This window comes from Sorex araneus, chromosome 1, assembly GCF_027595985.1.
Source record: "Sorex araneus isolate mSorAra2 chromosome 1, mSorAra2.pri, whole genome shotgun sequence".
Lineage (NCBI taxonomy): Eukaryota > Metazoa > Chordata > Mammalia > Eulipotyphla > Soricidae > Sorex > Sorex araneus.
In genome coordinates this window covers 247,734,525-247,749,633 of record NC_073302.1, presented here as the reverse complement: position 1 = coordinate 247,749,633, position 15,109 = coordinate 247,734,525, and the positions used below count along the sequence as shown (strand labels likewise).

Here is a 15,109-nt window from a genome sequence, read left to right as displayed (position 1 = left end):
GAAATGTGGTAAAGGACAAGTTCTAATAAAAATCATGAAATAGGGGGCCAGAGAGATAGGACAGCATGTAGGGTACTTGCATTGCACGCAGACAACCTGGGTTTAATCATGGGCATCCCATATGGTTCCCTGAGCATCACCAGAGGTGATCCCTGAGTGTAGAACCAGGAGTAACTACTGAGCACTGTGGGTGTGCCCCCCAACCCACCCCAACTCACAAAATAGACAAAAGTTTAAATATCGTAATTTAAATCATAGTAAATTCAAGTGTTTTTCTTTATAATTTTTTATTAATTATGAGAATGAAGACAACATATTTATAAAAGGAGCAGTAGCGAGTACAGTGTATATTATACATTCAAAGTATTCATATGGAGCCTAACACTATTCTTGTCTAAGTATTCCTGCTGTCTTTCTTTTGCTACCAAGGATACGGCTGGAAGGCACTTTAATAAATTATTAATTTAAAAAAAAACTGTGTTGGTCATTCAGAAAGACTTCTGACAATAATACTCTTAAGAATCCAAAGGAGTTTTTTGAGGGCATAGTTGTCTGTACTCTATATTCGCCTATGCTTGAATGCGTTTTCTTAATTCAGCTGCAGTTTTTTCCAGTTGTTGAATGTTCCAGTGCCACTGTCTTCTATTTGACTGAAGCTTGTTTACCTGGCAATGCAAACGCTTAAGTATTGCACTGTATCTCTTATGTTGTACCTATTAAAAGAAATGTACATGTCAACTGGGCTTGAGAAGAATAAATAGAAAGTAGCCATAAAGGTAAAAAATATTCTACCTACCCTAAAGAGAACAATTGACTAGAAATTATTCACTATAAAAAAAACTGTTAATAAAAACAGATGGTAATTATAACTATCTAGCACTTATTACATGTTATATAGTGTGCTGAGGACTTTGTACATATAATTTGTACATATAGTTAAATTCTTGCCCACTTATGTGGAGAACAATATCCCATTTTTGTATAAACATGTAAAATATCAAAGATTTACTTATCAAAATAGTAAAGAAAACAGTTTAATTTTCCATATTCAGATGTTCACTGCAATTACAGATATATTGATCTAAAAAAATCTAGATCACATAGCTCACTCCCCTGCCACTAAGCAGACAGTATTTACAGGAAGACATACAATGCTATTATAAGTCAATGAAACAGACAAGGAAAGTGCAAGGGCTTTGGTGTCAGGCCCATGAGGAAGTAGAAACATAAAAATTTTTTCATTTTAGTGTTGATTCTACAAAAGACACACATTTTAAAAGTTTTTCTAAAAAAAGAATTCAACTTTGTAAGTCTGGCTCTTTAATAAATATATTTAAAACAGAAATCAAATGCCAATCAACCCTTTTAATATTTAAATCCATCTTTAAATATTGTATTATTAAAACTTCATGGTATTAATATGCTCAGCTGTCTATTACCACATCAATTTGATACCACCCCATCTCCTTGAAAACAGCACCCATTACCAATAATTGATATCTGTCATAATTATTTTTAGCACTAAGGAACCACTAATCTGTTGTCTCTTTCTGTTTCATACAAGTGGAATCATACAATAAGTGGTTTTGGGGGATGGATTATTACACTTAGTATCTATCATGTCTGTAAGGGTCATCCATGTTTCAGTATATATCAGTTCTTTTATCCTTTTTGTTGCCAAATAAAATTCCATTGTATACTATGCCAAATAAAATTTGTACCTATAATTAAATACTTGCTCACATTATGTTGAGAACAGTATCCCTGTTATTGTATAACATGCCATTTTTTACTTACGCATTTCACCATTTGATGGATGTTTGAGTTACCTTCACTTTTTAGCAATTATAGTACTGCTATGAACATTCATGACGTGTGTGTATGTGTGTGTGTGTAGATGTTTTCTCTTCCCTGGGGAATGTACCCTGGAGTGGAATTAATGGGTGATATAATATCTCTATGTTTAACCATTTAAGTAACTTTCAGACTGTTTTAAAAGTTTTGAAATGTTTCATGCCTTTTATACATTCCAAGATCAATGTGTAAAGATTACAATTTTTTCATATCTTTGGGTTGCAGTAATAGTACAATGGGTAGGGTGCTTGCCTTGTATGTGGACAACCTGGATTCAATCCCAGCCACCCCAGAAAGTCTCCTGAGCACTGCCAGGAGTGATCCCTGAGCACAAAGCTGAAGTAAGCCTTAGACCAGGTGTGCTCCCCCTTTATATCCTTAATCACCAGGTGTGCTCCCCCGTCATTAAAAGAGAAAGAACAAAAATATTTGCTGTTATCTTTATTTTTATCATAACACATCCTGTTGTAATGTAAGGTTTTGTTTTCAACAAATGACAAAAAAAAAAAGAAAAGAAAAGGACATGACTGGGAAAATTACCTATTTATTTCTAGAGTGCCAGAGATTTAATCCAGGGTTTCACACTTGAGAGACATGACCCTATCATTTTGTAAAAGTCTTTTTAAACTTTATTTTTAGTAGGCAGCTCAGATAGAGAAGGGAACACCAAGTAGAGGATGTTGGGAGGACCCATTCGGGTTGGAAGATGCGAACTAAAAGTAGACTATAGACCGAACATGAAGGCCACTCAATACCTCTATTGCAAACTACAACACCCAAAAGGAGAGAGAACAAAAGGGAATGCCCTGCTGCAGAGGCAGGGTGGAGTGGTGGGGGATGGGGTGGGGGGTGAGAGGGATGCTGGGATCATTGGTGGAGGTGAACGGGCACTGGTGGAGGAATGGGTAAATGATCACTGTATGAGTGAAATGCAAATACAAAAGTCCAGAAGTTTGTAACTGTACATCACAGTGATTCTCTACTAAAAAATTAAAACAAAAAACTAAAAAGAACAAAAAGAAGTATTTTTAGTTAAAGTGTTTGTAGAAAGCACAGTTTTACCAAAACTTACCATTTTAACCAGTTTTAAGTATAAGATCAAGTAGATTAAAGATATTTATGTTAATCAAACAAAACCACCTCCCAATTGTAGAACTCCTTTCATTTTGCTAAACCAAAATTTTATTTCCATTAAACAAAAAGTTCTAATTCTTTACAGTCAGTGCCCTAAACCCTACCAATCATCATTCTTCTTTCTATGTATATGAATTGACTATGTCAGGTTACCGTAATTCCATCAGTAGAACCACAGAGTATTATCCTCCAGTGGCTAACTTATCTCATTTAACATAATGTTTTTAAAGTACATCCATGTCGTACCACGTAAAAATTTCCTTCCTCTTTTAATATGAATGATATTTACTGTGTGAAATATTACATGTTGTTTATCCATTCATCCATTAGTATTGCTCTTACTTTTTTTTGGTTATTGTGACTAATGCTACTTATAAACATGAATATACAAACATCCATATTAACAAATATCCATGTTTAGACTTTTATTTCAATTATCCTATTTTATATAATCAGAAGTAGAATCTTGCATCATATGATAATTCTGTTTTTTTGGGGAAACCCCCATACTTTATTTAAAAAAATTTTTTTCTATTCCCACCTGCAGTGTATGAAAGGGTCTAATTTCTTTGCACAGTGGAAAGCACTTGTAACTTTCTCTTTTCTTCACCATAGTAAAAACTCACTTTTATCTTTTGTTAAGATGATTTTTTTTGGGGGGGGCAGTTCCAAGGACTGAACCCAGGGCCTGTGCTGCAGGACACTAGCACTGAGCCACATCTCTGTCCCGAAACATCCACTTCAAGAATAAGGAGCTATATAAATTACCTCTTTGTTTACTGATTTGAGGAAGTGCTTTAGCAGGACAGGAAGATAGCTATAGGTCAATTTAAAGAAAGATCAATTTGTCAAAACTCCAATTTTAACAAATAGTCTGTTCACCAGATACAAGTTTATAACCTATTTAGGCTGTTGGCAAACAAGTTTCTGGGTTTCTGGGCCCTTAATATTCTGTCCCTGACCTATTTCTCTTTTTCTCCACCCCTGTTTTTCTACTCACTGGGAACCAGATTGTGCTGTGCACTGAATATTATCTCTGACTTTTCATCAGCAAAGGTTCTCTCTTTCCTAACATTTCTGTTACTCTGTGCCTTTTAAATCTTTATTACAAAATGGTTTCTTTTGATAGCATTGTGAACACTACGGGCTCCTTCTTAGAATAATATTTTAGTGAATAAAATAAGACACACGGGACTACAAAGGAAACCCAATTAAATTGAAACACAGTACTGCAACAGCAGCAGGGAAACTGGGGCAGAGACACTCTAAGCATTCCAAAAACACTTCTATGAAAACAAAGTGGGAACTTGCCATTAATACTTCACAGAAGCTGCTATAAATTTTTAATATCTTTTAAAACATCCAGTTTCTCTTAATTGTACAAATTCAGATAGTTTATTCAAATTGGTGAACTAGGTCTATTGATATGTTGGAGAAATGTAAAATGACATTAAAATTAGAAATAAATGACCATAAACTAAAAAATTAGATAGTAAAATTTATATTTAGAAGAATACAATGAATTCAAAGAGATGTATTCATTGATGCATATGTAATGTCATTTGTATAATATACTTACATGTGTAATCACTGTATCACTGTATCACTGTAATTCCATTGTTCATCGATTTGCTTGAGCAGGCACCAGTAACGTCTCCATTGTGAGACTTGTTGTTACTGTTTTTGGCATATCGAATACACCACGGGTAGCTTGCCAGGCTCTACCATAAGGGCGAGATACTCTCGGTTGCTTGCTGGGCTCTCTGAGAGGGACGGAGGAATCAAACCCGGGTTGGCTGCATGCAAAGCAAAAGCCCTACCCACTGTGCTATCACTCCAGCCCTACATATTTAATATAACAAGTTATTTATGTATTTACTTATACTGCAGAATAGTCATATGAAAAATATAGTCATTTGATGTGCCTACACTTAGAGTCATGCTAGTAGTGTAATAAAAACACAACTAGAACAAATTTTGGTTTTAATCAATATATTCAGTCAGTTGCATGTTTGCTAAGTTCAAAATTATTCAACAGTTAAGCTATTAAAGTAACTTTTTACAAAATCAAAGGCATGTAAAGTTCCATTAGTGGGACTCTATATCTCCAGTCACATCTAGATATCACAGAAGACATTCATACATCTAAAGGAAGAAAATCGTATCAGAAGGGATTTGTGAAGAATATCTTAAAATTACACAAGTGAAAGAATTTCTCACCCAGGTCCTTGGTGAGAAATATTTACAGGGCAATAACAAATATTGCCCTGTAAAAAGAGATTGGCTCAGAGATGAAGGATGCTCAAACTCAGATGCCTAGCTTGATTTCCATGTTGATGAACCAACCTTGTGATAAAGAACTTCTGTTAGAGAAAAGCAGCATGTATATAACTGAAATAAACCAGATGGTTTTCTCCAGAATTTTTACTGTAAATCAATTAGTTTTATAATTCATACTTCTGTAAAACATAAATTCTGTAATATTTCTATAAAATTTGAATCTTTAATTAGAAATTACTATTCCAGAAAATGTATTAGCAAGTATTTTGTTCTTTGGTTTTATTTTTATTTATTTATTTATTTTTTATTTTTTAATTGAGTCACCGTGAGAACATTTACAGGGCTTTTAGGATCGAGTCTCAGTCATACTATGTTCAAACACCCATCCCTTCACCAGTGCACATGTTCCACCACCAATAACCCCCACATAGGCCCCCCTCCTATTCCCCCTCTGCCTGTGTGGCAGAAGATTTTCACTTTACTCTTTCCTTATTTTGATTACATTCAATTTTAGACAGGAAACTCACTATCATTATTTGGAGTTTTTCCCCCAACAGTCAGACCTGTAGGAATAGCATCATTAGATTGTACATTTTCTATTGTTGGTAACAAAGAGCATATGATGTTGCACGGTCGAGAAAGCAGTCGAGAAAGAATAAAAAAAAAAAAAAGGAAAAAAATGCAAAAAAAAAAAAAAAAAGAGAAAGCGGCTGCCCAGATTTGGAATTCTGGTATTAAGTCCAGAGGTATTTCTGCTAGCAGCTGCTGCATTCTGAGATTGGTTTCTGTGGCGCTGGGATCATGGCTGTTCAGGAGCGGAGGAGCTGTACATGGGCAACTGCTCGGGGTCTTATTTGGGCAGGAAGCAGGGCCAGTTCTGCCTCCCCCCTCGCACGATTCCCCATGCATCCCATCCCATCACTGCAAACTCCTACCTCTCTGTCCAATTAGTTCTGAATGGTGGAGGGGAGGTCTCCATGCTGTCCAGGGGGGAAAAGGCCAAGGGACAGAAACCCTTCCCCTCCCGGGGTTGCATAGGGCCTTATCTTAGTTCAGAGTCCAGGAGTATAACTGCGAGCAGCCGCTGTGCTCTGAGATTGGTTTCTGTGCCTCTGGGATAATGGACGCTCAGCGGTGGTGGAGCCATTCCTAAGCATATATTTTGTATATTAAGAAAGGTCCAAACCTGGAGGGGGGGCGGCATTGGAATGGGGTGGCGCCAGCCCAGTTTCCAATTCACCCTGGCCTCCGGAAGTCACACCCTCGACCCACCCTCGGTGCCATCTTGCCACAACCAGCAGTGAAGAATTCGAGCCACTCGGCAGACACCACCAGCTGGAGATTGCTCCGGAACCCAGACCGGGCCCACAACACTGGGGTGCCAGAGGGAGAAGGTACAGCCAGCACGCCTTCTCCAGATGGAGCCCCAGGGACACTGAGCTTCTACTAACACGGCTCTGGTTTGCAGGATTGTTCTTTGGTTTTAACAAAACTTTTGTTTCATTTATCTCATTTTCTGATTATTTATTATTTCTATATACACACAACTTAGAAATTCAAATTTAAAGATGGAGAAATAGTACGGTGGTTGGCCCAGGTTTAATCTTTGGCATGCCATAAGGTCTCCTGAGCCCACCAGCAGTGGTCACTGAGCACAGAGCCAGAAATAAATTCTGCGCACAGCCAGATGTGGCCTCAAAACAAAATTAAACAAATAAAGAAATTCAATTTGATGGGCCAGGGTTACAAAACTGTGCCCTGAAATTATGAGGCTATTAGTTTGTTGCCTGGTGCCACCTACAGGTGGCAAAGTTGGCCCCAGTGGTTCTAGTCTTTGGGATCCATGGAAAGTGTGTACTCTCTAGGGCATTGCACTAATGTTTTTCTAGCACCACGACTAAAGTGCATAAACTCTGGTGAGTACAACAGCTAAAAAATGTTTAAGAAACATGGTCAGGCATGTGAGCCCTAACAATCAGCTTTGTGAGAATCATAACTGGAAAGACCCCTGAAGAGTAACCCCAAAAGGCAACCAGATGTTCTATTCCTGGCATGTATAACCAAGTGCATATACGCCATGACATGCTTCTGGTGGGTTTTGGTCACTACAACAATAATAAAAAAAAATGTGGAACTGATGGAAGAAATAGGAAAAACAATCTATTTTTATATTTTACCTCTAATCCTGTGAATCTGCTAAATTTACATAGTTTATTACTGTAAGTTTCTTAACATTTTCTACATAAGCAACTGTTCTGTGAATAAAGTTTTACTTCTCTACTATTTTTGTGGCTTATATTACTTCTTCTACTCAAGAGCACCAAGGGGAATACTATCTTTTTTAAAATCATTTGTAGTAATTTTTTTTAATTTTTGAGAATACTATCTTAATACACCGTAATGTAATGTAAGAGAAGCTGCAATCAGTTATCTTCACCTTGTTCTCAATCTAAGAGGGCAGCATTAAACATTTCACCAATATAAGGTGTCAGGAATTTTTTGCTAGATTTCTTTATAAGGCTGAGAAAAGTTCCTTGGCTCTAAAATATGCTATTGTTATTATGAATAATACTGTGGTATTTATGTTATGCTCTTCTGTAACTATTAAGTAAACTACATGTTTTTCTATTTAGATCATGTTAATATGGCTAATTACATTATTTGCTTTAGACAATTGGATCAACCCATGCTTTCCTGGCACCACTCTGCTTGGTCATGAAGTATTAACATTTTTGTATGTAGCAGAATTCAATTAGAAAATATTCTGCTAAGTCATTTAGTACCTTTTAATGAAGGACAGTATTCCATGACTTTTCTGGTAATATTCCTATTCAGGCAACGATAATATTCCTGACTCAAATATCAAGGTTATGCTAGCCTTCTAAAATGAGTTGAGAATAGTTTTCCTTTCATTTTCTAAAAGCTATTTTTTTAGGTATTACTTCTTAAATAAGAAACTCCACTAGTGATGCCATGTCAATGTAAATTTTTTATGGAAAAAAGTTTAATTATGAATTGAATTTCACTAATTTCTATCTTAATAATCATAAAGACTTATTTGATATATATATAATAGAGCTGAACATAAAGGTAATTTTTTTTCCATACTTGGTGGTACTCTGGGCCTACACCTGGTTTTGTGTTCAGGGATCATTCCTGGCAATGCTTAGAGGACCATATGTAGGTCCAAGATAAAAACCAGACTTACAACAGATGCAGCCGAATGCTAGGCAAGCACCTTAACCTTTATGCTCTCTAGCCCCAAATAATTTCTCCTTTTAAAGGTGTTCATGGAATTTATCCGTTCATTTAAGTTTCCAAGTTTATTTCATTTACATAAAATATTATAAACAATGACATCTTTAGTTAAAAATAAGTGTGAGAGTGAGCAATGCAATAGAAGGTATTGGAAGGAAATACTACCTTCTCTATAATATTTTCATCTTTTCAAGAATGTTCTCCCACAGAAGTAATAACCATACATTTGAACGATCAGAAAGAGCAGAATACCACAAATATGATCCACATCCTACTCTTCTCACTTGCCATTATCTACGTAACCTTGTATAAATTGTTTAAATTTTTGTTAAATTCTGAACACATGAGAATTTAAATGTGAAACCTGATGTAAACTCCTAGAAAATATCAGGTCTTTAATTCATTACAATGTATTTAATAGTCCTGGATATTCCTTTCGTACTCTTTAGAAAATATTTTACCATGATATGTAAAATAACTGAATAACTATTCATCTGAATAACTATCTGAATAACTCTTTTTTAAATTTTTTGTTTAAAGCTTCATGGTTTACAATACTATTACCGGTAGGGTTTCATAGGTTCAACGTTCCAACATTGAACCTTGAATCCACATTCTGCATCAGAGTTTCACTTTTCTCCCCCACATGGTCCCTCTTCCCTTCCAAACTTCTGTCCCACCTAAGCTCAGTTCTGTAGACCAGCTCTCAGTTCTTTTGCCTTAGAGCTTTAGTTATTTCATTGCTATCTCCCTTTATATCAAACATTGACAGATCATTCTTCTTCTAGATAACTTGATTCAGCATGATACTCTCCAGTTCCATCCACATTGCACGATTTTGTATTCTCTCTCTCTCTTTTCTCTTTGTGCGTGTGCGTGCATGCGTGTGTGTGTGTGTGTGTGTGTGTGTGTGCACGTGTGTGGCATGTCAGTTTCTGGGCCACATCCAACAATGCTGAGGGATTACTCCTGGCTCTCTGCTCAGGAATCACTCCTGGAGAGGATCAGGGACCATATAGGGTGTCACGGATTAAACTCAAGTCAGCAATATGGAAAGCAAGTATCCTACCCACTGTACTATCATTCTGGACCCATAATTTTGTCCTTTCTTATAAATGAATAGTTTTTTTATTCAATAATGTCTCTCAGACACTTGAATTATTTCCAGATTTGGGCTATTGTGAGAAGTGATGCAATAAATGTAGGAATGCAGATGTCTTTTCTGGGTAATTTTTGGGCCCTTGGGGTAGATATCAAGTAGAATTGCTGGGTCATATGGAAATTCAATTCTTAGTTTTTGGAAAAATATCCATATTGTTTTCCAAAGGGGTAGAACCAGTCAACATTCGCGCCAACAGTGGATTAGGATTCCTTTTTCCCCATATCCCCTCCAATACTGGTTGTTCTTTTTTCTTTTTGGTGTGTGCAAGTCTCCCTGGTGTGAAGTGATATCTCATTGTTATTTAATTTGCATTTCCCTGATGATAGTGATACAGAGCATTTTTCATAGACTTATTGACCAACTGTTTGTCCTCGTTGAAAAACTTTGTTTATTTCTTCTTCTTAATTTTTTGATAGGGTAGACTGTTTTACTCTTGTCTAATTTTCTAAGTGTTTTGTGTATCTTGGATGTTAACCATTTGTTAGATGAGTGGTAAGAAAATATTTTCTCCCACTCTGCAGAATGTCTTTGTATATTATGGTTATTGTTTCTGTTGCAGTGCAGTTTCTTAGTTTGATGTAGTTCCATTTGTTAATCTTTCCTTCAATTTGCTTAAGGCACCTCTAGTTAAATTTCATCAAGTATTCTGCCTGTGTTTTTTTCAATATATTTTATGGATCCAGGGCTGATATTGGAGTCTTTAATTCATTTTGAGTTGATTTTTGTGCATGGTATGAGAAAGGGCTTTGAGTTCATTTTTTAGAGGCAACTAAGTCAGTTTTCCCAATATCATTTATTAAATTGGCTCTCCATGCTCCACTTCATATTCTTTGCTCCTTTGTCAAAGATTGATCTACTCAGATTCTTACCTTGCTGTTAGATCATCTTTTCACTTTCTAGGTTTTTCTGATAGGATTTGCTTTCCAATTGTGCGATCATTTTTGCAACTGACCTCAATAAATTAATGTTCCAGTCAGTTTTGTAATTTGTATGCTCTATTGTACCAAGTTAGACATATTTTGCTTCTGAATCCTAGTAGCTTTGAAAGACCTTGAAATATTCCAAACCTTTTAAATTTGGAGCCATGACTGTAGAAAATTTAGGCAGGAATAATTGCCATTAGTGAATCTCAAAATATTTTACATAATAGCTATTATCACAAAATTCCATCCCGGAAAACTTTCAGACTTAACAAACAATTTTTAATTAAACCTTGAACTACAAAAACTGATTATTGCTTAATGCTTTGTATTTGAAGCTTTTATGTTTGTATATTTTGTGCTTGCATATTTTGTATTTTGCTTCTCAAATTTTTACATTAATGACTCATACCTTATCTTTATTCTCCTCTCTTATATTTAGTTCCTTTCCTCCAAAGCACATAAAAGATAGAAAATAAAGGGAAAGGCATTTGAAAATACATATTTGGATTTTTTTTACCTAGAAATATTCTAAAAACAACAAAAGCCTTCGGCAAAAGAGAAACCATGTCAAATTCAAAACACATTTAGAATTTTGAATGAACTAAAAAGATGTAACATTAACAACAATATAAAAATGAAACATGCAAATCACAAAATGTGTGAAAACATTAGAGAAAAAAAATGCTGTAATAAAGGCAGAAGATACAATAAGCTATACTCCAATGCCATAAGGCCACAGATAAAGCCATTCAGAAGAAGTAGGAGAAAAAGACTCAAGGGAAATATAAGTAAGGATTTCTTATCAAAAAATTTCATATAAATGATCAATAACAGTAAAAGAAATGTAATTACTGGGCCAGAGAAATATCTTGCTGGTAGGATATATTGTAAAGCACTGGAATTGATACCTGACACTATAGATAAAAACATTAAAGTTTAAAAATATTGAATATTTTTTTAAAAAAAGATTAAAGTTTCCTTTAAAGGGCTGATACCTAGGGTCCCAAAAGCCATATGCACTTTTATAGTCATTGTAGTACTATTCACAATAGCCAGAATCTGGAAACAACCTGAGTATCTGAAAACAGATGACTGGATAAAGAAACTAGGGTACATTTAAACAATGAAACACTATGCAGCTACTAGGAAAAATAAAGTCATGAAATTTTCAATAAGTGATGGACACAGAGAGAATCATGTTTAGTGAAATGAGTAAGAAGAAGGCCAGGCATAGAATTATTACAATTATTTGTGGGATATAAAAAACATAGTATAAGACTAATACCCAAAGATAGTAGAAACAAAGGTCAGGATAAGTGGTTGATGGTTGGAAGCTTGCCACAAATGGAAGTAGAGGAGAGAGAGAGAAGGTATATTATATGACAATGATAGTTGGAAATGATCATTCTGGACAAGCACTGAGTGCTGAAAATGGGGAAAGGGATAACCTCCCAGTACCTGTATTGCAAGACATAGAGAGAGAGAGATGAAAGATACCTGAGTCAGGTTGGAAATGGTGGTGGGAGGAAAACTGGGGACACTGATGGTAGAAAATGCACACTGGTGAAGGGACAAGTGTTGGAACATTATATAACAGAAATCCAATCATAAAGAACTTTGTAACTGTATACCTCATGGTGATTCAATTTTTTAAAATATGGGAAAAAATAGGGCCAGAGAGATAGTATAGCAGGTAGGGGATATAGCCCCTTACACACGGCCAATTTGGGTTTGATTCTCAAAACCAAATAAAGTTCCTTGAGCCCTTCCAGAAATAACCAATAACTACAGAACCAGGAGTAAACCCTGAAAACTTTGAAGTGTGACCCGAGAACCAAAAAAAGGAAATGGAATTTTTAAAACAATAATATTTGACCTTTAGTTTTATAATTTATTCTAGTTTCTTACATTTTAATTTTTTTCAACCACAATATTGTGATAGAATTGAGGATTACATTTAATTGTATTAGGTTTAATAAAGCAAAAAATTAAAAATAAGGCCCCAGCCCACAGAATTCTAACACAGATACCTGTACTATCAAAAATTTTAAATGTATTAAATTTCGAGGCAAAGGATCAGAGTGATAGTACAGCGGGTAGGGCATTTGCCCTGCATGTGGTCAACTTGGGTTCGATCCCTGACAACCCATATGGTCCCTTCAACACCACCAGGAGTAATTCCTGAGTGCAGAGCCAAGAGTAAGGCCTGAGCATCACTGGGTGGAACCCAAAAGGACAAATAAGGGGGATGAAGGGCGTGGTGTCTGCCATATTAAGACGACCACAGATGGGATTTACAACAAAAAATGCAGCAAAAGGACATGAGGGTGCTCTTGGGAAGGTGGGAGGCACCGGCCCCTCCCACCGCTGAGATGTGATCCCGGGGCCGCACTCGTGTACGGCCTCTCCGCAGCTGCACAAGCGTGAATCCAGACCCAGCAAAACCTCTTTTGGCACGGGCCACTCCTCGCAGAATGTCCCCAGCCTGAGAACTAAACCTCGGCCCCATGCCCGCCCAGGAGGGGAAAGGTATTTCTCTCTCTCTCTCTCCTCTTTCTCTCTGGGGATGAAGGGTGCGGTGTCTGCCATATTAAGACAACCACAGATTGGGTTTTCAAGCCTGCAATGATCCAATATCTGGAAGAAATCTCCCTGGACTTAGTGTTAAAGTATGGAAATTCAAAACCTTATTTGTCTTCACAGTAGGTCTGAATCTAGTGGGGTACTCCTAGCAACAATAGTAAGGTTTGTGTTGAAATATTGAATGCAACCAAAGTAAACAGAATGTAAAATGAAACTTATCAAATACAAGGTAGGGGGTCGGGGGGCGGGATGGGAGGTGTACTGTGTGGGGGTTTTTGGTTTTTTTTTGGTGGTGATATATGGGCACTGGTGAAGGGATGGTTGTTTCAGCATTGTATAACTGAGACCTAAGCCTGAAAGCATTGTAATCTTCCACACGGTGAGTTAATAAAATAAAATTTTTATTTAAAAAAAAAAGGGGGGTCCAGCCAACTGCCTACCTCAAAAAAAGGACAAATAAATAAATAAACTTCAAGACAAGAAGTTTAATGATAAAATTTTAATGATGAAATTTTAATGTTGAAACTTCAAAAATGAAGTCCCAAGCTCTCTGAAATTCCATATAAATTTAACATTAATAGTCACATATCAGTTCTCTTTTACTGTTAAAAATACTCACTTACACTTCTACTTCTGTTAATATGACATAAATATTAAGTGCAAGTAAAAGTCCTTAACATTTATATAAAACAAACAAAAAAGCATCTGGAAGCTGGAGAGAAGAAACCAAACTAACTAGGGATCTGGTAAGCCAAGGGACGCTATGATGCTGCATACTCTGTGTTTTAGTTCTGCCTCATCAATCTCGAGGTGAATACTGAAAAAGACCGGAGCCAGGAAACAGCAGTGGGAGCAGCCAAAATTGGCTGCAAGAGTAGTCTATTCTTTCCAGTCAAAAACTAAGACAAGGGGGCGCTGAAGCGGTAGTACAGAGGGTCGGGCGTTTGCCTTGCACGCAGCTGACTGGCTTCAATTCCCAGCATTCCATATGGTCCTCTGAGCACCACCAGGAGTGGTTCCTGAGTGCAGAGCCAGGAGTAACCCTGTGCATCGACAGGTGTGAACCAAAAAGAAAAACAAAACAAAACAAAAATAATCTAAGACAAGGGAATTCTAGCAAGATAGGAAACTTTTACTGATTCTTCCTATTCCCTTCCTTCTGTTGGTGTTGTGATGACCAGGACTTATGTAAGTCTTTGGTGTGGTGCACAAACATCTGATCCTTGTGCTCACAGGATGCTGCATATCAGAATGCAGTGGCTTCAACCCTGACAGCCGTGCTGGCTGGGAAACAACTCTTTTAGCTGTGGTAGGCATTTGTGACAGCACAGCTGCTAGGCACAAACAGCATGGCTGTTGGAATCACATTTTGTGGGGCAACAAAACCAGATATTAAAATCCAACCTTACACTTGCAAGGCAGATGCTTGAAGTCACTGAGCTATTTATGTCCCAACCTACCCAAGGAAAACATTTTATATAGTAACTACTCTATAAAAGTCAAATACCACATAAAACATCTATGTCACCTGTCCTTTACCACCACCACCCTACCAGGAAAGGTTGAGTAGAAAGCATAAACTTCAGGTATTGCTAGGCTACCACAATCTTGCCCTAATTCTGCTGCTGCTAATGTGTCAGAGAAGTGCAATCCAGAACTCAGTTTTTTCCATGGTAGCTGAGCAGTAACAAACTTTTATGTTCTGTTAGAAGTACAGACTAAACTTCTACCCCCATCTAGTGGTAACAAGACATCCACTTTTCTCTTACTGGGAAATATCAGAGTGGAGATCAAGGACTTTCACCAACACTGAATAGTAAGGAGGTCACGGAGAGAGCAGTAATGAAGTGTCTCTACCCCTCCCAGTCAGGGCATTATCATCAGACAGAAGTGACAATGGACCTTTCCCCCTACC

The 15,109-nt window shown here is 36.8% G+C and overlaps 1 protein-coding gene across 1 annotated transcript in view; it reads right to left on the bottom strand.

Annotated features, from left to right (window-relative positions):
- Nucleotides 1-304: 304 nt before the first annotated feature.
- The window catches only part of CCDC122 (coiled-coil domain containing 122), a 39,573-nt gene continuing 24,768 nt past the window's right edge, over nucleotides 305-15,109 (bottom strand). The window contains exon 6 of the mRNA XM_004604668.2: nucleotides 305-713. Within this exon, the coding sequence (XP_004604725.1) occupies nucleotides 570-713 (144 nt within the window). The 3' untranslated portion in view covers nucleotides 305-569. The remainder of the gene's footprint in view (nucleotides 714-15,109) is intronic.